The sequence below is a fragment of the Numida meleagris genome, chromosome 1, assembly GCF_002078875.1.
Source record: "Numida meleagris isolate 19003 breed g44 Domestic line chromosome 1, NumMel1.0, whole genome shotgun sequence".
Lineage (NCBI taxonomy): Eukaryota > Metazoa > Chordata > Aves > Galliformes > Numididae > Numida > Numida meleagris.
Window position 1 is genome coordinate 87,593,045 of NC_034409.1, and position 23,598 is coordinate 87,616,642.

General features: G+C 38.8%; 1 protein-coding gene across 1 annotated transcript; it reads left to right on the forward strand.

Moving 5' to 3' along the window:
* Nucleotides 1,791–22,564, forward strand: NSUN3 (NOP2/Sun RNA methyltransferase family member 3). Its single transcript, XM_021401579.1, has 6 exons — nt 1,791–1,975; nt 3,037–3,146; nt 4,584–4,927; nt 6,553–6,707; nt 7,564–7,685; nt 20,959–22,564. The coding sequence occupies exons 1-6, from the start codon at nt 1,880–1,882 to the stop codon at nt 21,218–21,220; spliced, it is 1,089 nt and encodes a 362-aa protein (XP_021257254.1). The 5' UTR covers nt 1,791–1,879; the 3' UTR covers nt 21,221–22,564.

Below are 23,598 nucleotides of genomic sequence, written 5' to 3' on the forward strand. Positions count from 1 at the left end.
GTGACCACAAATACGTCTCAAACTGGAAGCTGGAAGAATGGATGGCAGACAGCTGGTTCAACAGACAGAATAGGTTTTTGTTGTTGTTGTTGTTGTCCTCTCTGTTTAAGCAATGGCCACTCTTTCAGCATGCTTTTTTTGATTTGTGTTATTGGCAAAGTACAATTAAATTGGATGTATTTGCTTGTATGTGTTGTTTATAGGACTTGGCAGAACTGCAGCTGCAGAGAACTGTACTTTTAGACCAGTTTTATTCCATATCCGGTGGTACAATTCATCTATTAAAAACCCTTCTGGTTTTCCTTTCAATTGGGTTTGCAGTAACACTCCATTTCACCCACTGGCTCCTTCTCAGGGCATTGATTGAAACACTTTAAACTAGCTTTGAAGTTTGACGATAATTTGCATGAGGTGTGCATGAATGTTCTTAGTCTTCATTAGTCAGTGCCTGAAACTCAAATATTTATTTGGCGCTCTTGCCTTTACCTTTGCACCCATTTCCATTCTGGATTTTAGAGGCCAATGTAAGTGTACAAGAGAAGCACAGGCAGCCATTAACAGAGAGCCCTGTTAGAGGAACTTACTGTTTCCAAGTTGCTCTTTCTGGAGGGGTCAGGAAGAGCTGACAGACAAACAAGCTTCTGAGAGAGTAGAGGGTGTGTACTGGCTTTAGTGGGCCACAGCAGTGACAGCAAAAGCAGGCTAAGAGAACAAATCGATGTCTTTCTTCACAGAACAAGTCTGCAGGTCTCCATGGTCCTGTTTCAGCAAATGGGCCATACTGAAGTGGCCAGAGGAGGAAATGCCTGAGCATTTGGGTTGTAATTTAGTGCTATGGAACTAGCTACAGTGGATGAAGCAGGGACTGGTGGCTCTGCTGGTTCCCATTCCCGGAGAACAGGGTGTCCTAAAATGTGAGAGATCTCTATGCATCATTCTTAAAATTCTAGTGGTTTCTTGGCAGTAGCAGTGGGATGAACTACAGCTGGGCTCCTCACTACAAGAAAGACACTGAGGCCCTGGAGCATTTCTAGAGAAGGGAAATGAAGCTGTGAAGGCTCTGGAGCACAAGTCTTACAGGGAGCAGCTGAGGGAAATGGGATTGTTTTAATCTGGAGAGGAGGAGGCTCAGGGGAGACCTTATCACTCTCTGCAACCACGTGAAAGGAGGCTGTGGTGAGGTGGGGGTTCAGCCTCTTCTCCTGGGTAACAGTGACAGGATGAGAGGGAATGGCCTTAAGTTGCCCCGCAGGAAGGTTCAGGTTGGATATTAGGAAACATTTATCCTCAGAAAGAGCGGTGATGCACTGGCACAGGGTGCCCAGGGAGGTGGTGGTGTCACCATCCCTGGAGGTGTTCAAGGACTGTGTATTTATGGCACTGAGGGGCATGGGCAGTATTGGTGGTGATGGGTTGGCAGTTGGACTTGATGATCTTAATGGTCTTTCCAACCTTACTGATTCTGTCTCCAGTGTTTTACAGGGGGATGCTGAGCAGTGGTAGGAATGGTAGTTGCAATGCCTCTAAATTTGGGCCAGCCAGGAGTAAGGGCCGGGGAAGAACCCCCAGCGGAGTTCTGGCAGTGGTGATTAGCACGGCTGCAGCAGGGGGGTGCGATCAGGTCTATAAGCTGATCAGGCACAGCCCTCGGACCCGACAGCACAAACTGCCACTGTGAAAACGGCAAAACAAAATCCCCGCTGCCGGCGCTCCAGAAGGAGCAAACCACTTCCGGAAAAAAAAAAAAAAAAAAAAAAAAAAAAAAAAAAAAAAAAAAAAAAAACCACCACGCTTCCAGCACGGGGCCCGCTGATCGGTTGCGAGCAGCGCAGAATCCAGCCGGGAGGAGTACCCACGTTCGCCCCGCCCCAGCCCGGCCATGAGGCTGCCTCCCGCGGCAGCCCGCCTGCTGCCGCCGCTTCCCGCCGGAGCCGTTCTGTGCCCGCGACGCGGGGCCGCCAGGGCGCCGGAGCAGGTGAGGCGCCGGAAGCGGGCTATGAGGAACGGCCGGCCCCTTCCTGCACGGCATGGCGCGGGGGGGTGCTGTGTGAAGGCTTGTGCGTTCAGGGGTGAGCTATGAGTGGCTGTAAGGGAAGGGGAAGGGTGATGGTACCAGCTTGGAGGGGAGGGGTGTTGCACGGCCCCCGGCAGAAAAGTTCAGCAAAGTTCTGTGTTCTCCTTGTGAACAGCACGGCATTGTTCAAAAACCAAAAGTTCTTTTCCCCTTCCTTGTAAAGTGAAACATAATTTTTTCGTAGGCTGAGAAGAGAATCAAAATTATAGCTGAATTATAGCTAATTAGGGAGCTATAAGAAAGAGGGGGACAGACCCTTCAGCAGGATCTGTTGTGATAGGGCGGAGGGAAATGGTTTCAGACTAAGAGGGGAGATTTAGATTGGATATAAGGAAGAAGTTTTTTACAGTAAGAGTGGTGAGGCACTGGAATAGGTTGCCCAGAGAGGTGGTGGATGCCCCATCTCTAGAGACGTTCAAAGTGAGGCTCTGAGCAACCTGATTGAGCTGTAGGTGTCCCTGTTCATTGCAGGGGAGTCGGGTAGATGGCTTTCAAGGGTCCCTTACCACTCAAACGATTCTATGATTCTAATTCTTTCCTTATTCCTGGAATAGCTTCATTATCGCAGTGCTTTGTGGCTCTGCTTCAGGGGATTTGCACTATGATTCAAATGGATTTCTTTTACTAAGTGTGTAGGTAAGTCTTGGCAGGGGTGACTGCAATCTTAGTAGTCATGCTCTGCTTCTTTTGCTCCCAATATTGCATAGCAGCAGGACCCACTACATTATCCTAGTGCGGATGGAGGAGGAATATTTCTGGCGGGCTTTGATTGACCTCTGAACAGGTGGGGAAGGAGAGAGGACCTAGCTTGGTCCTTCAATTTGTTACATTTTAATACATGTAGGATACAACCTTGATATCTGAGTATCTCTGATGCTAAGTGATTTAATCTGAAAAAAATATTTTAATTGTTGTTGATAGTTCTTTTTGGTTTTTTGCCCTTTTAACTCCTGTCTCTGAAGCTGGAAAATAAAACCAAAGGGAAGCTCCAAAAGCAAATCTGTCAAGTTGTTCTGGATCACTTTGAGAAGCAGTACTCAACAGAGCTGGGAGATGCATGGAGCAGCGTCAGGTCTGTTGGTTTGGGCAGACTGGGGGTAGGGGAATGAGGAAGGTTCTGTTCATTTATGAAGCACTTATAAATTAACTTCAGAAAGAGTCATTCATAAATTGTAGCAACTGTTCCAGTTTATTTGTAGTTTAGAACTGTAGTAAAAGCAGGATGTAACATAAGGCTAGATCTTGGAATTCTTAAGTTTTTCCCTGACATTGCTTGTTGATGTGTTGATTAAGTTTCTGCTCCCCTGTGTGTGTGTGTGTGTATTGCCAGGATACTGCCATCTTGCTCACCTGTAGAAACATAGACCAAAAAGCAACTGTTTGTACTTCATGGCTGCTGTTAGTATTTTTCTACAGCTTCATAGTTGAGATGTTTGAAGAAGTTGAGTACTGTCTGTTTATGTGTACAGGAAAATGGAGTCACTTAATTTGGGCCTTCATCACACAGCAGCTGAAGAGCTGGAATTGAAAGAGGACATCTTGCCTTCCCTGCTGGCTAGTAGTCCCTCATTTAAAAAAAAAAAAAAAGCTGCAGAAGAGCCCTTCTGGGGGAGTTCACTGCATAGCTTATGTATGAGGAATGTGAACAAAAGCAGTTATCTTCAATCTGAATGCTCACGTGAGCTGTGCCACGTTACTTTGAGTGGAAAAGTATCTTGTGTAACCACGTGACTACTCTAAGTGCCCTCTTGGAAATATATGTATGTAAATAAAAGCATAAACATACATTATTTGAACTGAATCAACTTAAAAGCTCTTAAGCTGGATCAGTTAATGTTTCTCTTTTAGTCAGTGAATATTGCTGATAGGAATTCAAATAGAAAATGGGGAAATCCTTGAAGAAAAGTCTGAAAAATCAAATTGAAATAAGAACAGGTGTGTTCCTATATTTAAACACTGCTTTTTGATCATCTTCAAGGAATATCTCCTTGTTTAAGTTTTTTTTTTTTTTTTTTTTTTCTGATGCAGTGATTGTAGAACATACATGGAAATATAGCACAGAATACTTGAAAAACTTCATTTTACAAATGCACGTATATAGCACTGACTGGAATGACCGTTGCAAAGCCAATGGGATTGTTTTTGCTGTGATTTCTGATGACTAGCATTACAGCTATTCTTTGCCCCTAGAGAAGTAAAAACAGTCTTCTTCATGTTTTATAACTTCCACAGTCATTTGTTAAAGAACTTAGAAAAACTGAGAACGTCTTATTTCAGAAGAAGTTAGTGTTTTAATGTAATAGCTAGGGAAAACGATGGCTTAACTTCCTATTGAAGTTCTTCTCCATGTTTTTCACAACTGTATCTAATCAAAATGATTCCTTTTTGATTACAGAAGAATCATCCAGTAGTGCAGTTCTTATCTGTACGTAAGAAAAGGCTTCTTACATGGTGGGAAGTTCATTTGACTTGTCAAGTTAATGAGTAGATTTTCCTTTTTCCAATCTAGAGATGTACTCACGTGCCCGTCATGCTGGCAGCACGCCATCCTGCTCAACAAATTCAGCCACACCGCTGGCCTGGAGAACACCTTGTGTGCGCAGGGATATCATCCTGCCTTCAGAGGAGCTTTGCCCTATCTTCCGAGATCACTGAAGTGTTACGTCAGTAGAACTCCTAGGAGGTTTCCTTCACAAAAACACCAAACTGGTAAACTGAAAGAATATTATCTGCTCAACGCTGCTTCTGTGTTACCAGTGCTGGCATTAGAGGTGAAGGATGGGGAAGACGTTTTGGATCTCTGTGCTGCGCCAGGGGGTAAATCAGTAGCGATCTTACAGTGTGCCTGTCCAGGTAATGTATCAAGAAGCTGATTTGTGTCTGGGCTATTTGATTTGTGTCAGTGTTCTGTACAAGAGTTAGAAATGGGAGGGGAGGAGATTTAATAAAATTTGGTTCTGTGCTGTTTGGTAACATTCTTATGAATTCTGTTTACCTACCAGACGATGAAAATGGCTGAAGTTATTTAAATGTAGGTTACTGCGGACTGACAGACAAATGCAGAGTAGTTTTTTTTCCTTTTTTTTTTTTTAATTTCCTTATATTACTTCTGAAGAATTTACTTCAAGTCCTTTGTAGATTTGTTGACCCAGGAAGTTAAGTAATTTACAGTCCAAGAATGTTTGTACTTTTTTTCTCCCTCTGCTTCCTAACTGGGCAGTGCTGTGCAAATAGTTTAAGTAAATAAACATACCAGTGTAAAATGGAATATAGATTAAATGTGCTAGATCTAGGCAGGGGGAGAAAGCTTATGACAAAAAAAATTGGTCTATACTAGTATTTAATAAGTTGCAGTCTTGATTTGCCTAGATGTTGCAGAAGAGAGCTCTGAGATAACCCTGGTATGTTAGAAGGCAACAGCAAGCAGTGCCTCAGTACTGCTAGGCCAGGGGGTTCAAGTAAGCTGTGATTGCTGTTTCCAAGTTTGTGTATTAGTTTGGGTAGTAAGTGTCTCAAAAAGTTCACAGCACCTTAGGTTCTTGAAGATGAGAATGTTAATTAGATTCACCTGTCCCATAAATTACAGCTGGTTCTCACTCTCTCTTTTAGAGGAACCCAGTGCTGTGATGAGGTAAATTAAATGTGGGTTGCCCTTTCAAAAAGCTGTGGAAGGGGAATGGCTTTTTATTTTACCTCTGCTTCTGGAGGTGTCAGTTTGTTGCTGAGAAGGTAGGGTCCAAGGAAGTTGATCCTGTCTGTACCTGAGTGGATGGATGCTAAGATGTATTCCATTATCTACAGCAGACATAGAGTTTGGGATGAACCACAGGTGGGTGTCCAGAGGTGGAAATGGAAAAACTTCATTAAAATAGCAAAGAGGAATAAGAGGAAAATGTACTTACCCAGCGCAGCAAAACAAGGGACTTCTCTTCTGAAGCCCGGACTACTCTGGCTACACTGTTACAAGCAGGTGAAACAACAGGATTACATTGTTCACAGCTTAAATGTCAGCTAAAGGAGGATTTTAACTGCTCAGCCTAGGGTGCAGTCAGCAGAGGTTTCATTTTGTTAAAAGGTGATTAATTTGTAAGAGATATATACTTCATTATCTAAGCACCATGGCAGAAGGAGCCCAGAAGAATCTTCAGATAGCACTGCTTTTTGGACATGGCTTATGTTTAAGGTTTGTTTTATCATGGAAGTCTATTGCTACCCTAAGTATTTTAGTGTTTTCTAGTTAATATTCATAGGTCGTTCCGTAGGAACATGTTGAAATTTTCTAGGGTTTATAAAAAAAAAACAACAAGCTGTGCTGTAATAGTGTGATAACATAAGCACGTAGTTTATAAACTCAGTGGCTGTCACGAAAAGAAGAATTTCAACAGAATTTCTGAGAATTGTGTAACTTTTTTTCTTTTTTACAAATATGGCAGGACTGACTTTAAAGCATTTATTTTTTTTCTTTAAATTTTTTTAAGGTCAGTTTCACTGTAACGAGTATGATGAGCTGAGATCAAGATGGTTGAAACAGACAATGGAATCCTTCATCCCACATCCTCTGTTCAAGTTAATAACTGTCTCTAATCTAGATGGTAGACAGATTGGAGATCTTAAGCCTGAGTTATATGATAAGGTAACATTATTACTCATTTGCAAATGATATTTCTTGATTCTACTACTTTTCATATGCTGCTCCCCTTTTTTTTCTTGTTTATCTTAACCCCACAAAAAATATTTTATATAACAAGGATCCAAGGTCGTGCAATATCTGTAGAGCCTTGGAAATCATTTGGTGAACCTTATTGCACATTTGTTCTTGTGTTAGATGATGTTACCGAGTTAGTCTTATAATGAATTTTGAAGGACCTTATGGCTTCAGGTGTGTACTGGAAATGCTGAGTCATGGCTTGAAGCAGTGATTGAGCACCTGGTGGGAAGGCAGGGCCAACCCAGGGGAGCTCAGGTGCAAGCAATGCACCTGAGTGACTGGAAGGGGTGGAGCCAGGATCCAGCCCTTCCCAGACCTCATTTAAGGGCTGGCAGTGGAACTGAGGGTATTTTACTGGAGATCCCTGCCTACCTGAAGCATTCCAAAGGTGAGCAGATTCTTTCCTTTGTTTCTGCATCCACTACTGTTGCGTTTGAGCAGATCCTCACTCGCTGCAGCCTGGGATCTTGCTGCTCTGCTGTTGTTGTGATTTCCATTGTATTACAAGGTGCATGATATGATGAGTATTTAGAATGAGGGGATAAGTGAAAGACCCATCCAGGCAGAGGGTAGTTTTGAGCAGCTACTTCTTATGCTTTGTTTTCTCTTCCTCCCTGGTGTTTCTATAAGAATACCATATCTCAAAGTAGTAATTAGAAGTGGAAAGTAAAATATGGTGTTCTGAGTGCTTACAAAAGTAAGTTGAGTGGGCTTTGATAGACATTCTTCATAAAGTGAGTATCTGTATTGTGAATTGTCTTATTTGCTCTTCTTTGCATAGATACTGGTTGATGCTCCATGTTCAAATGATAGAAGTTGGTTATTCTCTTCTGATATTCAGCAAGCTATGCTTCGGTTACTACAAAGGAGAGAGTTATCTGTTCTACAGTTCCAGCTGCTAAGGTGAGAAGTGTGAAGAAAAGCCATTGTAGAAGCATTTCTAATTAATGAAAATTATATGAGGGCAACATTTGTCATGTTTAATATCCAAACTTGGATGGAAACCACATGAGAGAGAAAAAACATGTCGCAAGTATGTTGTTGCAATTGTTGCTTAGATGAAAAAAAATAATGTGAATATGGAAATATGCATGGTGTAACATAAGTGGTGAGGCTTAGGTCCTCTGCTGTGGTGTTCCTCTGTGGTCCTGTTTAACCAACTTATTCACATCTATGTCTATTTTCAGATGATTCAGAGCAGTCTGGTACCGTAGCAATCTATCTTTGGTGAATTCAGCTAAAATGATTTCATAAATATTCCTTATCTGAAGCAAAAATTTGTGTAGAATTTCTGGTTTGTTTCTTTGTCTTAAACTGTCTGTGAGAGTAGTCGTGTGTGTGTGTGTATATATATACACCCCTTTGATTGCTCTTAGCACAAAAATACTACTCATCACAACTAATTGGGTAAAAAAAAATGGAAAAGAATGCTGGTTTATGGGGACACAAAGCTGGGAGAGGCTGTCTGTTTTTCATGAACTTCCCACAGTAATTTAAATCTAAGTTGACATGTATTTTTAATAATGCCAGACATGGGCTAGCTAGCATTTGTGAAACCTTTGAAACTCCTTTTTCTCCTCTGAGGAAAAATTGTACTGTGACTTCTCAATAATGCCTTCTAGACTTGAGTGTTTTTAACTAAGAAACAACCATGCTAGAATTCTATCCCTCAAAGCAACTTGAGGAGAAGTATAACATATTACAAAAAAAAAAAAAAAGTTGTTATTATGGAAAGTTCCCTTTGCAGCATTTCCAGATTGGTTTTTTTGAACCAGAACTTGTGCAAAACTATCAGAAGCCTTTGATTTATAGCAGAAATATGAGCATCTTATTGCAGTAATGCATCATGTCAGCCATTTTCTTTGAAGAAATCAATCACATTTAAAACACTGACCTATTCCAGTTTTTTCTTTTCAATATTTGACATACAAAATCCAATTTGTGATTCCTAACCAAAAGAAAGCATATATCATGCAGCAAAATTTTTAGAATTTGCATAAATCACTCCAGATTGTAATGCTGAAGTGGAAGACTCATGACAACAGGAACTTTTTTTTTAAGGAAAAAAAAAAAAAACCAACACAAGTATGCTTCTGTCAGCCCAAATAGGGTTTAATTGAATTATTCCTAAATCAAGAAAAGAATTTTGCCTATTGAAAGTATTCTTCACAGTAGCAATGAGAAGAATAAGCTTTGTAAGGACCAGAATAGTTTTGATATGAAATTAAAATCCTTTTACTTCAACTTACGTTTTATCATTCAAGTATATCTGAGTGGTTCTGTAGATTGAACAATGTTGTTATGTGCAGTGGATATTATTATTGTCTTCTGAAAGATTTTGGAGCACAATAATTAAAGGGTTAGTTCCATGATGTAGAGATTGCATGCTTTATCATAATATACTTGGTAAGTGTTGTATGTGTCTGCTGGATTTTTACTGCTCCTGATTATTTTAGAATGGATTTCCAATATTAATGGCATCTCAGATTATATGTGAAAGGGAAAAAAGGAAATAATAAAATAAGACCTGGAAAGGCTAAATGATTCATGCAAGTGCATTAGAATTTTTGCAAAACTAAGATTGTAGAATATTAACTACTTGAGCCTTTGTTTTGTAGCCTGGGTGCATAATTATAAATCAAAAATTCAGTTTGAATTCTGTCTCTGATACTTTCTGGTAATAGAAATCTTCCAGTAATATCTAGGAAAGCTGAACCTATGCTAAATCATCTTGCTTGAGTCTGCTCGTGCAGTGCTAGCTCTGGCTTAACTATTCAAGTTGCCTTGTGCTTTATGTGCATGGGTATTTCTCACCTCAGAATGCTCTATCTGTAAAACAAAAATAAATATAAAGCTAGATTACATCAATTGTGTTGAAAGTAGTGAAAGAAATTGTGTGATTTGAAGTTAAAATGTAAAAGCCAGGTGTGACTTCAGTTTAGCAATGATTTTGTCGTGTAAGGAAGGCAGCAAAAGAGATTACCTACAAATGAGACTTCCAGAATGCAAAGGGGAGTGTAGTAGGCATGATACTGAGTACTCGGGCTGTAACGCTGAAGGTCCTTCCTCATATGCTTGCTATTGGTTCACCTACTTTACTTGAACCCGTGTCGTAAGAAGGAGAGGCTGTCCTTCTTTGTTTTCATAACAAGGTGTACAACAACTCCGTGTATGGCCTTTCGGAAGAGAGTGGCCAGAGCGGGATATTCAATATGATTGGCCAGGGGCCTGCGTGAGCTTCTGGAACAGTCCAGTAAAAGATAAGATATACTATATAGTTTTGTAGCTTTTAACAATAAACGCCATTTTGCCGCTCATCATACTGATGTGTAAATGCGACGAGGTGACCGGGGACAGAAAGTAGTCCTTGCGGGCAGGGTGACAAGTTCTGAACGGAATATCATATGTGGTGGTCTTCACTACAGGGGAGTTCCATCTTTGTTTCTATCAAGTGACATTCAGCACATAATTTGTGATTTCCACTTTCTTTTTAATTATGGTAACGCATCACCTGTAATCCTGTTCTGATTTTTGTCATCTTGTTTTGGGGTTTTATTTAGAGCAGATAAGCTTTAGGCGGGGAAACTGGGGACCTCGGTGAGGAAGAAAAAATATTTTTGTAATACATTTTGCAAAGTACTTGAAGGCTTCAGAGAATAAAGATCTTAATAGCATGTTGAAACTGATGGAATGTTCTTCCTCTACTAGTGTGAACAAAATTTGAAATGTAAATGAATGGCATGGATGTTGAACAGCAAATTTTATAAGCGGCAAGGGCATCACTGATTTGAAGGAAATTGAGACTGTAATGATTGTTAATATCAAAACCAAAGCATCCCTGCGGAGTGCTGTGATCCAAGAACATGCTGTAAATCTTGTTATTATTTGGAGTGTTCATGCAGAAAACATATTGCAAAGTAAGGAATGTTCATTTCCTGATAGTGAATGCTAGCGTGAAAGGCGGTGGTTCCCACAAATAAATTTTACCAATATTATCAGTTCTCAGATGAAAATTAAACTAGGGGTTAAGGTCGAGTGCATAATAACTTGATGGTGAAATTGTTACAGATGTTGTAATTATTCCTGGACCAGTTATTGCGGCTGAAAGCTGCAATATCAGCTGAAAATAAATGCAAACAGGACGCACTTCAGAAAATGAAGCGAAGGCATTCAGACTACTATAATTCTATACACAACATCTTGCAGGAGTTAAGCAGCTGTAATTGGTGTTTAATACAGTTCTGGTCCAGAGGAGCTCTAACTGACTTAAAAAGATGTAGCTGTCTTTTTTTCAACTCTTTTTCTCCAGAAGTCTTTAACTACAAGGGACTTTATTATTAGTTTTGAGTGTGTGTGTTTTGAGCATGCACAAAGCCTTTTGGTTTGAGAGAATTCTGAGTGTATGAGAGGTTTGAAGAACTGTGACTATTCAGCCCTTTTGATTTCTGGTGGCAAAGTAATAAAAAATACTTGTTTTACTAGTTGATCTTTTGAGTTGTACGGATTCTTGTTTTTCAGACTTCAAAATGAAGCACTGAATCTAGGTTAAGGAACCAGAAAAAGACTTTATTGTCCCTAGCATCAATGAAATGCTTCAGTCAGGACAATGAGCATGTACCAGCATCACCACGGTTTATTACAGCATGTCAGCAACTCATTGCAACTAAGCAAGGAACTTTTTTCCTCTGACTACTTGATAACTATCTATGAGGACAGTCCCTAAACACTCCTTGTACTTCTTAGCAGAATGTTCAATGTCTTCTCTTCCATCTTGAACTTCAGAGTCAAGGTGCATGGCCTGCTTGTGTGGCCTGTAAAATGAGACTGACATTTTCCCTTAAGTCATCAGGTAAAATTGGCAGCCCAAGTCCTTAAAGGCTAACCTGCATGCCAACAGACCAGCATTATTTTCTGAAGCCCAGACTACTGAAAATTAAGTAAATATTAGACTTTTGGTGAAAGTTTAGGACACAAACAGTTTAAGTTACATGCTGCTGTTTTCTCTCTGTAATTAAAATTAGTGACATGGATTCGTAGAATAAATGCACTTAAAGAATTTCATCATAGATTTTATTTTTACAAAAAAAATAAAGTGTAGTAAATATTGTTAATTATTGAAAAAATACAACAACCCCAGTATTCTCTTGGCATTTTGGGTGTCTGTATTTTCACTGAAATGCAGAGTTTTCCACATGTGCTTGACCAAAGAATTAGTGTCTCTCTTACACTTTTTTTTTGGTGTATGTGTGCTGCAAATTGCTTATTTTGTTGTAAAGTGAAGGCGTATTTTTTTTTCCTAAGTAGGCAGTATGCAATCATATGATTGAGGTACTAGGGTATGGTTACCACTGTACTCTTTCTTTTTTTTAAAACAAGAGCCTTTATGACATGTAATGATAATACAAAAAGGAATGTGCTTGCCTGGACTGGCCAACTACCTAATTACAATGTGATTTAGTTTTATGACTTCCTGCTGATGAGAAAGATATCAGCCTCGATTGTTCTTGGCAAAAGCAGGGAGAGATAGTGACCTGAGCCTTTTTTTGGAGAAAAAAAAAAAAAAAAATACAGTCATAGAGGTTCCCAGAGTTTACCTAATGCCAGAACTTAAAAAGAATGGCAAGGCTGAATGTCATCTGGGAAGCAGAAATACAGGAGAGTCCCTTCAGAAATATGGCAGCCTTGGTTGAGAGACTGCTGGACTCCTACATCAGAGCTCTGTGGGTTAAGTTAATATAGCATTTTTACATGATCTGAGGGAATTCTAAACTGAGGTATCAGAGGCAGAGTGGTGAATTGAGGGAGGAAATGAATGCCGTGTTCTGTGGAGAAGGGGGGAAAAAAAGCGTGTAGGAAGGCAAGGGGTAAGTCATGCACAGGATTGCTGATCTGCACAGTTCTTTGACTCATTCTCTGGAGTTTTTCCTCTTCCTCCTTGTATACTCCCTCTTGTTTTATGTAATCATCTGCTCACCTCCACTGAGAATCTATTAGAATTGTAACCGTTGTTCTGACAGATTCTGTAGATGGTTCTTTCTTTAACCACTTTCCATCTTTGAAAAGTTGAATAATTTACATAGTGTGGTGGCCCAAGGCTTTATATCAGGTGTGCTCTTCAGGGCATCTTGCTGAATAAAATGACGTTCCCTTTCTGTGCCTCCTTGCCCCTTTGGTTGAAAATGGTTAGATAGCTGTTGGCTGGACAGTGAGCTTTTATATTTTGTTCTAATTATGCATATGCCAGTATTTGTTCTGTGCTATTCCTCAAAAGACTGTTGGTTACATTGCTAGAAGTACAAGTCATTCTTACTCTTTTCTGTTGAGACTGCCTCGAGACAGCAAGGTAGAGGTGGATCAGCAAGAGGGAGCACAATGTCTGAGCCTAGGGAAAGTGGGAGGAGTCAGATTCTGGTATTCCAGGGACTATTTTATATAAACAGCTGTTAACTAAAACACTGAAATAACCTTTGGAAACTGAATTTGAAGATTAGTAAGTGCCTGAGCAACTTCGTGTGAGAGATATGCTGCCTCTTTATTTGTACTAAAGTCAGTCTTTCATCAGTTAGTAACATTTTAGGATAGGCTCCAGCTGGTTTTTTTAGATTTGATTGGTTTCAGTTTTCTCACAAAGACTTCAGTGGCCACTGTTGTGGTCCAATCTCATCTTCCTTCAGAGTGATTAAAAAATTTTTGAATTTATGCGCTGCCTAGTTCCTAAAGCCTTTTGTGGTGCTCTTGTGCATAATTTACATAACAACTCCATTGTGGTGGGTTGCAAAAAAGTGTCTGAAATCAATAAACAAATGAAAAAAAATCATCTATCAGTGGCTAGATACTTGGGATCGCAAATGTCAATTAAGACACATTTTGCTTTAATTGTGTCTTTGTTTTTTTAATATATGTGTGTGATTCATAAGCTGTAATGAAAAATGCTGCTTCAAAAGCTGTGTGGCAAATTCTGTAATGGGCTTCAAAAGTCTTCTGGTCTGCTTTCTCTAGTTGAAAAGGTTCTAGTTGGGCTGCATATGTTTATCTTTTCTCAAACGAAAATTTGAAGTTGAGAAGAGGAATGGACCTCTGCAAACCTTAATTGTGCTATGATTCAAATGACAGAAGGGCTGAAGTTTTGATTTAAAGTGAGCTACCTCTGGCTGCTGCAGGCTGTCCAACTGCACCTAGACTTACTGTCAGCAATACTGGCTGTGGAGGCACAGCATGTATGTGTATGAGGCAGCTGCAACCTTCGAGAGTGGAAGAGAAGTTGATGGGCATTGTGTTGACATTTATGGCTCTTAAATACCTGTATAGAAGTAACATGATCTGTTGCCCTTGTGAGGGTACTGCAATTTTAGTATAGCAAAGTGTATCTCATAGCCCTGTGTTAACAGGGTGATTGTTCTAGGACTCAGTGTGCGTCACGGGAGAAAGCTCAATAATGTTAAACTGAAGGTCTAGTATTCTTATCAGAAGAATCTGAAATTATTTGCTGTAGAAACATTATTGATCAGAATGTTCAGAAGAATAAATTGACTAAATCGGAGCAGGTGTGTTTGGTTTCCTTTTTTGGAGGCTGTTTATACTTTATACTTCAATCTAATTCTGCAAAAAGAGCTTCTTTCTTACCATACTCAGTGGTGATATTTGAACTTGTCTGTCCCCTGTACACCTCTGTCACTGCTCTTCACAAATTATTAAAAACTGGGCGTGTTATCACAAGAGGGATTTCCTTATCATTTTTGACTTTATCTGGGGAAAAGCAAAGCAGGATGATACGTGCAGTCCATATTAGCATGATGCACCTGGACTCCTGTAAGAGAAAGAAGGAAATGCATGATATCTTTTGTTAACAGAATAGAACGGAGGATAAAAACAAATTTAGCTTCAGATACTCTACTTCTTGAATAGTTTAAATGCATTAGCAGGTTTTATTCTGATCGTGTTGTTGTACATCGAGCAGAGATACACTTCAGTTGCCAAAAGGTGGCACTGTTGAAGTGTTGTTATATTTAAAATACTCTAAAACGTATCTCATCTTTTTTACTTTGAATACTGAAAAAGGTTAAATGAGTAATGTAATTAATGCTGACCCTTCTAATGGCATGCAACATACACCCAAGCATAGCAGGAGTGGGCTGAACGTACAGGTGCTATCTGTAATTTGAAATACACATTTATTGTCAGCCTATTTTTAAGAGTATTGGGGATGCCAAGACTTTTAGAACAACTAAAATGTCAGCTTATTGTATTTAATTTTCTTCTGGTGTGAAAAATCTTAATTTAGGGTTCTGGCTAACTATATTTTAGTTGCATGAAGAAGTGGTTTTAGAGTTGCTGTATGGCTCTAGAGCTGTCTTTATTCCCAGAGATATTAAATAATCATACTGCTGTTTCCTCTAGTAGCATCCTCTCTGCTTCTAGACTTTAAAGTAATTCTTGAAAAGTAAACTAAACAAAAACACTTTAAAATAGTATCTTCTTAAAAATAAATGAAAATCTTATCCAGTATTCAAGATATGAGGGATTAAAAGAGACTAATGCGCCTTTTGCACCTCAGAGTCAGAGGTACAATATGTGCTATTGAATCTGTTCCCAGAGAAACATCTTGCAAAAAATACGAAGTGGAGCAAAGCTTTCTCTTTGTAAAAACTCACATGGAATGAGAAGGGGTACAACCTATGTTTGGATTACGATCGTGTCTTAGACTTATGTACTGGAAATATAAGTGCCAATTCAGTGACTGTAAAGTGATAATGTCAGTAACTTAAAGCAAATGCAGAGAAGCATCAAGCAACTTTCTACAGAACAATGTGCCAGTTAATCTCAGTTTATCCTGCAGTTTTCCAGCTATTGTAATTACAAGCCACAGATGATTTGACTATTTTGATAGTGAGTTTGTATAACTGTTCAGTGCTGGTATCTCCTGAAGTTGCATTTGCTACTTCAGAAAATACTGACTTGTTTTTCCTTTAGTTTAGCATGTAGGTCTTTTCTTAACAAACATGTAGTAGTAATTGCAGTTCTGTAATGTACTTGTTTTTGCATACTGTTCTATATTACATCCTGGAAGATCTAAACCTGGAGGTTTTGTATTCAGACGTTACATGATGAATGGAGCGTGTTAATTGATTGTCTTGTCTTTTACCAATTTTATTCTTTTTTTTTCCTGTGCGTTGACTATATTACAGAACTAAAACAATAACCTCACACTTCCGCAATGGTGCAGTGTGGTAGAATGCAACACTAGCTGAGTTACACACATCAGCTATTGGCAGTGTAGTAAAACAAAATTGGTTGTATGGTAAAGTGAACGTATGATGCTCCAGGAAAAGTTTCCTGTCCTTTTAATATGCATTCTCATGAGAAGCTTGAAACTGTGCGGTGTTAGTGCATGTTACATGTAAAATGCAGTATGATAAGAAATTAAGTATAAGATATACATTTAACTTGAAATCTAACTAGATTCATATTTCAACTAAAAGTTTCACTACTTCTTTAATAAATATGAAGAAGAACATCTGTACCACGAAGAGAAAAATCACTGTGGATTAATTACCTACTATATTTTGTTTAAACACATTATAATAAAAGAAAGGTGAGAAAACATCAGTGTCTTCTGCCCTCACGTCCTTTTAACCATTCTAGATTTGGAGCTCATTTTTGGAAGTGACAAAGTACTTTATAACAAGCACTGGGTTGCTTCATTTTGAGTCAAGCTTCAAGTAAGAATTAGAAGGATAATGCCTCGCATAAGAGGAATTGTGTGTCCTTGGACTGTGTAGTCACAGCAGTGATGGTGGGTTTTGCTGGATGTCAGTAAGTTATGTTCCAGCTCTGATGTACCCCTTCTATGTGCTTGTTTCCCTTCATTGTTAGTAGATTAGTTTCTTAAATGCATTTGTGCATGCTTTCTTAAGAATTAATTCTCTGTCATGCTGATGATGAGGGGATCTGATTCTCTGAGTCAGCTTAACCCACCACAGTATCCCCCTGTGACTTTGAGCCCAGCTCTTCTTCACTTTGAATTTTGCAGCTCTTTGAAGGTTTTTCAAAAGACAGGCACAGCTTAATCAAGGATGGCGGTTGGTTGACATTGAACACTGCCACAGAAACAGCTGTTGCTGAGCTTGTCAAGATGGATAGATACAATGATTTAACCTTGCAGTGTAAAGTAATCTCTCTTAGGTATTTTAATTCATGACATAGGCTCAGAGCAAAGATAACTTTGCATTGAGCAGCCTGACTTTTTGGGGTCATGGGGCAGTGAAAATTGCCAAGGAGTCTTGGTTTTTGTTGTAAGATTTTCTGGATTTTCTTCTGGAAATTGTGTTGCTCCTTCCTCTGAATTCTGCACCAGGGTCTTGGCTGTTGGAGCACAGCGCCTTTGAAAGTATTGCCTTGAATGTTTGTTATTTTATAGGAAAAAGAAAAGCACTTAGCAGGGTCTATGCTTTTTACTCTGTTTACCTCTTACCTTTTCCAATTTTTAACAGTAAAAATATTTTCTCACTTGTTTAAATTCTTATGTAGTATATGCATTATAGGAAAGCAGTTGTGGTTATCAATTCTGAATAATGTTATCTGGTGTACTGAAAGTACATCTTGATTGTTGTGCAAAAGCATTTTCACGTTTAGACTGGCTGTTCTTTTATGGCTCAGCATTCCTGGGTATATGGAGAAGGTGTAAAAGGAAGGAGAAAATGCAAAAATGAGAAAATCATTTGGTTTCTTATAATACTATGAGGATGAGCCACACTTTAAGACACCATTTAGATCTCTTCTCTGTAAGTTCTGTTAAAAAGCTAGAAAACGAGCAACTATTAGATGCGGGAAAAATGCTTTTATGATTTTCCAGAACTGGTATGAGTCTAAGGAGACAGTATAAGAATTGTGCGCTGTTCCTGGTTTGTTTTTCATCTTCAGAATAAGAAGACTGTACTTTCCTCTTCTTTTAGTGGTTTTGTATTTGTTTATGCTGAAACACTGAAGACTCTTTAGGAATGGCCTCACTGTACTTTGAGTACAGTACTTAGGTACTCCGTCCTTAGTGATGTCTTCAGGTACTGCTGTAGCACATCAATAAAGCTAAGTACTTTTAGAAGGAGTAATTGAACTTTCAACGTTTTTTCTCCTTTCTTGCTATAGAAGAGACAATTATGCCTATGGGATAACCCCCACATTTCAGTGACCTCTTCAATTCTGTTAAGTGTTGCTTATGTTTCATGCATAGCTTTTTTACTTGCTAAATTCAGATATATGTAATCCACTTGGTGTCTGAATGAGGAACTGCTTACTCGTGAGCTACGTTCACAGCTGTTTTATCAATGCTTGCATTTGTCTAAGAAACGGATGTGTTGTCTTGCTTCATGATACTGACTGTGGCACTTAATTATCTTTGTTGTTTTGTTCATGTGTTTATAAGTGCAGAATCTTCAATATGCCCTGAAATTCCTCACTAGTAACTATAAACAAGTAACACTTTAACTGGGTGCTGGGCTATTTTGTCCCCAGACACAGTGCAATGGCATTGAGTGTTAGCCCAAACTTCTGAAGAGATGCTTTATTGCAAAATTTCTAAACTAGAGAATGGTGCTAAAATTATGCCATAGGAAGACAATTTCATGAAGATTGCTTTCACTCTAGCATTTGAAATCTAAATAAACAGGCAGTCAACACGAGACATTTAAAAACTGTTCTTGTTTGTCATGAAACAGAATGGAATATTACTTTCTGAATTTCTTGCAAATATTTTGTGATATGCTTACTGTGGCTTCCTGCTCTGCTTTACAGTAGCTGTCTTCCATACATCTGGGTGTGTTTTGGTTGGTCAGACAAGCCAGACAGAAGCAGCACTAACTCTACGTTTTAAAATGGACAGCTGTCACCATAGCAGAAGAGCTGCAAACAAAAAAGTTACTTGGAGTGACAGCTGAGACTCTCTGGTCCAATACTTCTTGTACCCTGCTATAAGGTGTATCTGTATTGGGATGCAGGAAGGGGAGAAGAGACGACTGTCCAGAACTGAGTAATTGCAGTGAATGCTGGTAATTAGAATCATAGAGTCATTAAGGTTGGAAAAGACCACTACGATCGTGTAATCCAACCATGAACTCATCATCCAACTGTCAACCCATCAGTTGCAGAATTTTGGGAAATAAGGTCTGGGTTGGACAAGATGACCTCCAGAGTTCCATTCCAACATAAATCATTCTGTAATCATGTGAAACATGTTAGTATGACAACTATATTTACTGTCTCAAGGTGAAGTGGTAAATGCCACCTGTATCAGGCTGTATATTAGAATTTTCCTAAACACTTTCACAGATTCTCAAAAGCTACTCAGAAGTCTGAGATAAGCTTGCTCTTTTGCAAGCTTTAGCTAATTTTGGAAGTATCCTAGAATGAGTCCACTAGGCTCAGTTAAATTGAAAGTATTCAGACTTCATAAGTACTCTGTAACCTGTTCTTTACCTGTAACAGGCTGATCTTGAACTGTTCTCTCACTTATGCTAAATGTGCTAGCCATCTGTTCACTCTCCATCTTTTTATTGAACTGATACAACAAAGGCATTAAACACTGACTTTTAATTTTTTTTAGCATCATCTGTTGAGAGAGATCTGTTCTCTTATGCTAAGTATAACTGAAGTAGTGTAGTTAACAGTAAATTTTGTATTTGGCATGTTGATTCACCTTACTCTGAGACTAATAGAAATGAGCAAGATGGGCTTATGCTCTATAGAGAAAGAGACTGAGCATAATCCAGAGGTGTTTTCAGCTGGGAAGGTGAAGAGTGTTGTATTATTTCAGTCATTTGTCCTGGCGTTTCCCTATTATTTTGGACAGGACTTTCAGAGTTGCTTTGATCCTGCTTGTGACAAGGCATTTATTATTGATTCTTTTACTGAAAAGGCCCAATCCTGTGGGTTGTTTTTTTTGTTTTGTTTTTTTTAAAAAGGGACTTGAGCTGTCTCCCTCCCCCACTCTTTTTTTCTCAACTGTTGTCATTCTGCTGTTATGCTTAGCAAATCCTCAGCTTGCCTCTGGAGGAACTGCTGTTTCAGTGCCATCGTGTTTATTCATCTGAGCTTGGAATCAGGCTCACTGCTTTTGGGGCAGCTCACCTGATTTGAGGATTGGGACTTTTTCACTCAGTGTCTTTATGTTGTTTGTTTTGTTTTGACTCTTTTTGGTCAGTGCAGTCATCTCTATAATACCTACCAATCTAAGACTTGAGTAGTCTTCTGAGGTGCAAGGTTTATTTTCTTTTTTAAACTTGCTATAAGTGAATATGAATTGCGTATCTCGTTTCCTTACTCTCACAGGTTATATTCTCTCTCTCTCTCTCTCTCTCTCTCTCTCTCTCTCTCTCTCTCTCTCTCTCTCTCTCTCACCTTGGGGATCTGCTTAAATGAAAAGTAAACAGTTTGTTTAATCTCAGTTTCAGTGGGGAACTGCGGGGGGGGGGACAAACAAAAAAAATCTATCAATCACTTATCATGAAGCTTTCTATAAACCTGAAATATTGCCTGTATTTAGCCAATATTTGTCAACAGGGTAATAAATGAAGGGTACATAAACACATAGACTCATGTAGACCATGTAATACAATAAATCATATTTCCTTAGGAAATCAGATTGAAAAGTAGTGTCTCAATGAAATCTCCAGTCCTGATATATGCTGAATATATATGAAATGGCACAAATTACAGCAGACCAATTAGTCCAGGCTATTACTGCAACAGTACATTTTGCTGTTTGTTCACTCCAGCAGCCAGCTAAGTATCTAACTAGCACTTTTGATGTGGTATTCACCCATTTTGTATGCACAGTTGCAGCATTTTCACAGTTGTGCTGTGCATATAAATGATCCCAAGTATATTCTGCAAAACTGAATGAATGCTGTTATCTACTTGTCATTCTCATATTAAAAAAAAAAATGAACACTTTCTTAGTTAACTGAGGATACAATAATGAATGAGTAAGCAAAAATATGAAGCAGGTGTTTTCCTGAACTGTCAATTTTTCTATTAACGTTTAATGGTGTTACTTTTCCTATTTATGTGTACCTATTTGTAAATCTGGACTTAAAACTCTTGCACCTTTCCTCCTTTTTGCCTCCCCTATCCTCTCCCTTAATACGTCACTTCATATGTTGAACATTTGTTTCATTATTTGCAGGTCTGCTATCAAAGCACTGCGTCCTGGTGGATCACTGGTCTACTCTACGTGCACTCTCTCAAAAGCGGAGAACAGCGATGTAATAAATCTCATTCTAGACTCCTGCGCTGATGTTATGCCTGTAGATATAAGTGAGATTGCCAAAGCCATTTCCCAGGAATTCACTTTTCACAGTGATACACAACGGCATGAACTTCTGGTTCTGCCAGAGAAAGGGAGAGCATGGGGTCCAATGTATGTAGCTAAATTAGAGAAAATGTAGTCCATGTCATGCCTGTTTGTTAGTTTTATTATTAAATAAACTCTATTTATTTCTACTATACTGTGTGTGTATGAACACATTTCCAAGTCAACTGATTTTAGAGCTTTGCTGTTTTGTATATGCAGCTCCCTAAAAAAAATGTAGATGAAACATAACCTAGTTACCAAAAAATACAAAATGTGTTCTCTAATATGGACTTGTGGGCTTCCGCAAAGTCTTTTTGAAGTCCACAGAGGCTTGCATTAGTTTCAAGGTGATGCTCTTAAATGGATTTGTATTCCAGAACAGAGGCCTCTATGGTGCTTTTTGCACTGTATTTAAATTAATAATTCTGATTAAATAGAGTATATTTTTCAAAAATGGTTTGAATGGTGCCTGCTTCTGAAGTATTGGAAATCCTGCATTTCTTCTTGAAGATATCTAGAAATGTGTTTTTTTGTAAGCTGATTTGTATGCAGAGTCAGTCATCTTAAGCTCTGACTATTCCTAGCAATGGCAAAACAGGTTTCATACAAGTTAGGTTGTTTAATGGTTGAAAACTCTTATGTTTACAGCTGCAAAGGTCAGCACCTATATCAACACCAGCTTTTTTTTTAGCTTAGAAAAATATAAATTATTTTTGAAAGCTCTTTAAAACAGTGGATTTAGATGCATTTAGCTTTGGTACTCAGTTTGTGGTATAATGCAGTATATTGAGCTGGCTATAAAGCACGTGGAACCAGAATGATTAATAACTGCAGTACTGGCACCATATTCAGAGAGTTTTGTTACGATTGCACTCATTATGAGCAAAACAGATAGGGCTAAGCCACTTCTTCAGTCTCAAGTTAAGAAATGTGAAATGAGTTTGTGATGTCACATCTGTGGTGTGTACAGAAGGAGATTCAGATTCAGTGAGAAAGCGTGTATTAATCTTGCTCTTAGGTTTCCTCCGTTCTGCTATACAGTGCTGTGGAGAAATATGGCTATATAGACAGGTATGTACACGTTCGTGCATATACACATGCAAACTGTGTTTTCCAGTGCCTTGATAAAAGGTTGGCTTTTGCCTGTGAGCGAATCATGTAACAGTATATCTGCTTGGTTGTATGCCTGTGTGAAAGTGGAATGGAGTCCTTCTGTGCCACTCCTAGCGAAGAGATTAAGTCCTTTTGCTGGTTGAAGCTTATGGTAAAATTTGAGGGAATACTGTTGGAAAGAGTGGAGGTTTTTCTGTTAGGCGGATGGCACGTGTTTCAAGTTTGCGCGACTGTGTGCATATGTATATTTCATATTTTGTATATATGTATTTGTGTGTACATGTATGTAACTATGATTTTCATAATTAAAAACAAGACTAATGCAGATTTGATTTTTTTGACTACAGAAGGACAATGGCTTGTAAATACTGGAAAAATAAACAAATAATTATCGACTCAGCACCTCACTAACAAAGGTGAGAATGATGTTGATTACGTGAGGTCTTCTGTCAGAAGTTCCATTGGAATTGCAGTAGTTCTGCATCAATTTCTCCAGTAATTCTGTTGTGGCAAGCTGAAAAATACTTGTTACATTTGTGAGTAAACTACCTTTTGTCTCTGAAATGAATTTTTTATTGCATTTATTCTTTGCTCACCTTGTTATACTGATGGGCTTTAACTCTTCTCAGCAGTCCTGCCATGGATGGCTGAATGTTTGTCCCCACTCTGAGCATTACATCTGCTGGGAACCTCCTGGACCTAGTATCTAGAGCAGTGAGATGGCAATGTTCAAAACCATGGCAGCTGAACTGTGAAAAAATCTTTGTTGCTTAAAAACAGATGCTGATCTTAAGCAGTCGCTTTGGTTTTTTAGGCTCGTGTGACCAAGAAGAAAATGGTTGGGGCAGTTTGCCCTGAAATGGTACCTCACTGCCGTTCCTTCTGCTAAAGAAAATCAATGCATAAAGTACTCTTCTCCTTTGGTACATGAACTTCCACAGATATCCTCTCTCGTACTTTGTGATGAAAAATGTTTGCGGTGCCCCAGTAGTATTAAATTGTCAGCAGTGTCTCTGAAAGCTTATGATGATATAAAGCACATGCAACTTGAGGCAGAGAAGTCACTAATGTATGCAGATGATGAGACTGTGTTCCTTTGAAAAAACCTAACAGCATCTGCCCCAGAAACATTAAATGTAATATCTGAATTTGGAGTCATCTCAGGTGACTGGATGAAATAACAATACCCTTGTCAAAACGCTTTCCATCAGTTTTATTTGCCCTGTGGAAATTGAAATGGAAAGTCTAGAATGTAACACATTCAGGAATGGAATTAAAATATGTGATTAAACTGAATAGTTGAGGAAAATGTGGGCTAGGTAATCACACAAAGAATAAAGGAATCCTTGAAGACTGAAC

Coding starts and splice junctions, on each gene's coding strand:
- NSUN3 (XM_021401579.1), top strand. CDS start 1,880: ATGAGGCTGCCTCCCGCGGCAGCCCGCCTGCTGCCGCCGCTTCCCGCC. Junction 1,976..3,036: donor CCGCCAGGGCGCCGGAGCAG/GTGAGGCGCCGG, acceptor CTGTCTCTGAAG/CTGGAAAATAAAACCAAAGG. Junction 6,708..7,563: donor AGCCTGAGTTATATGATAAG/GTAACATTATTA, acceptor TTCTTTGCATAG/ATACTGGTTGATGCTCCATG.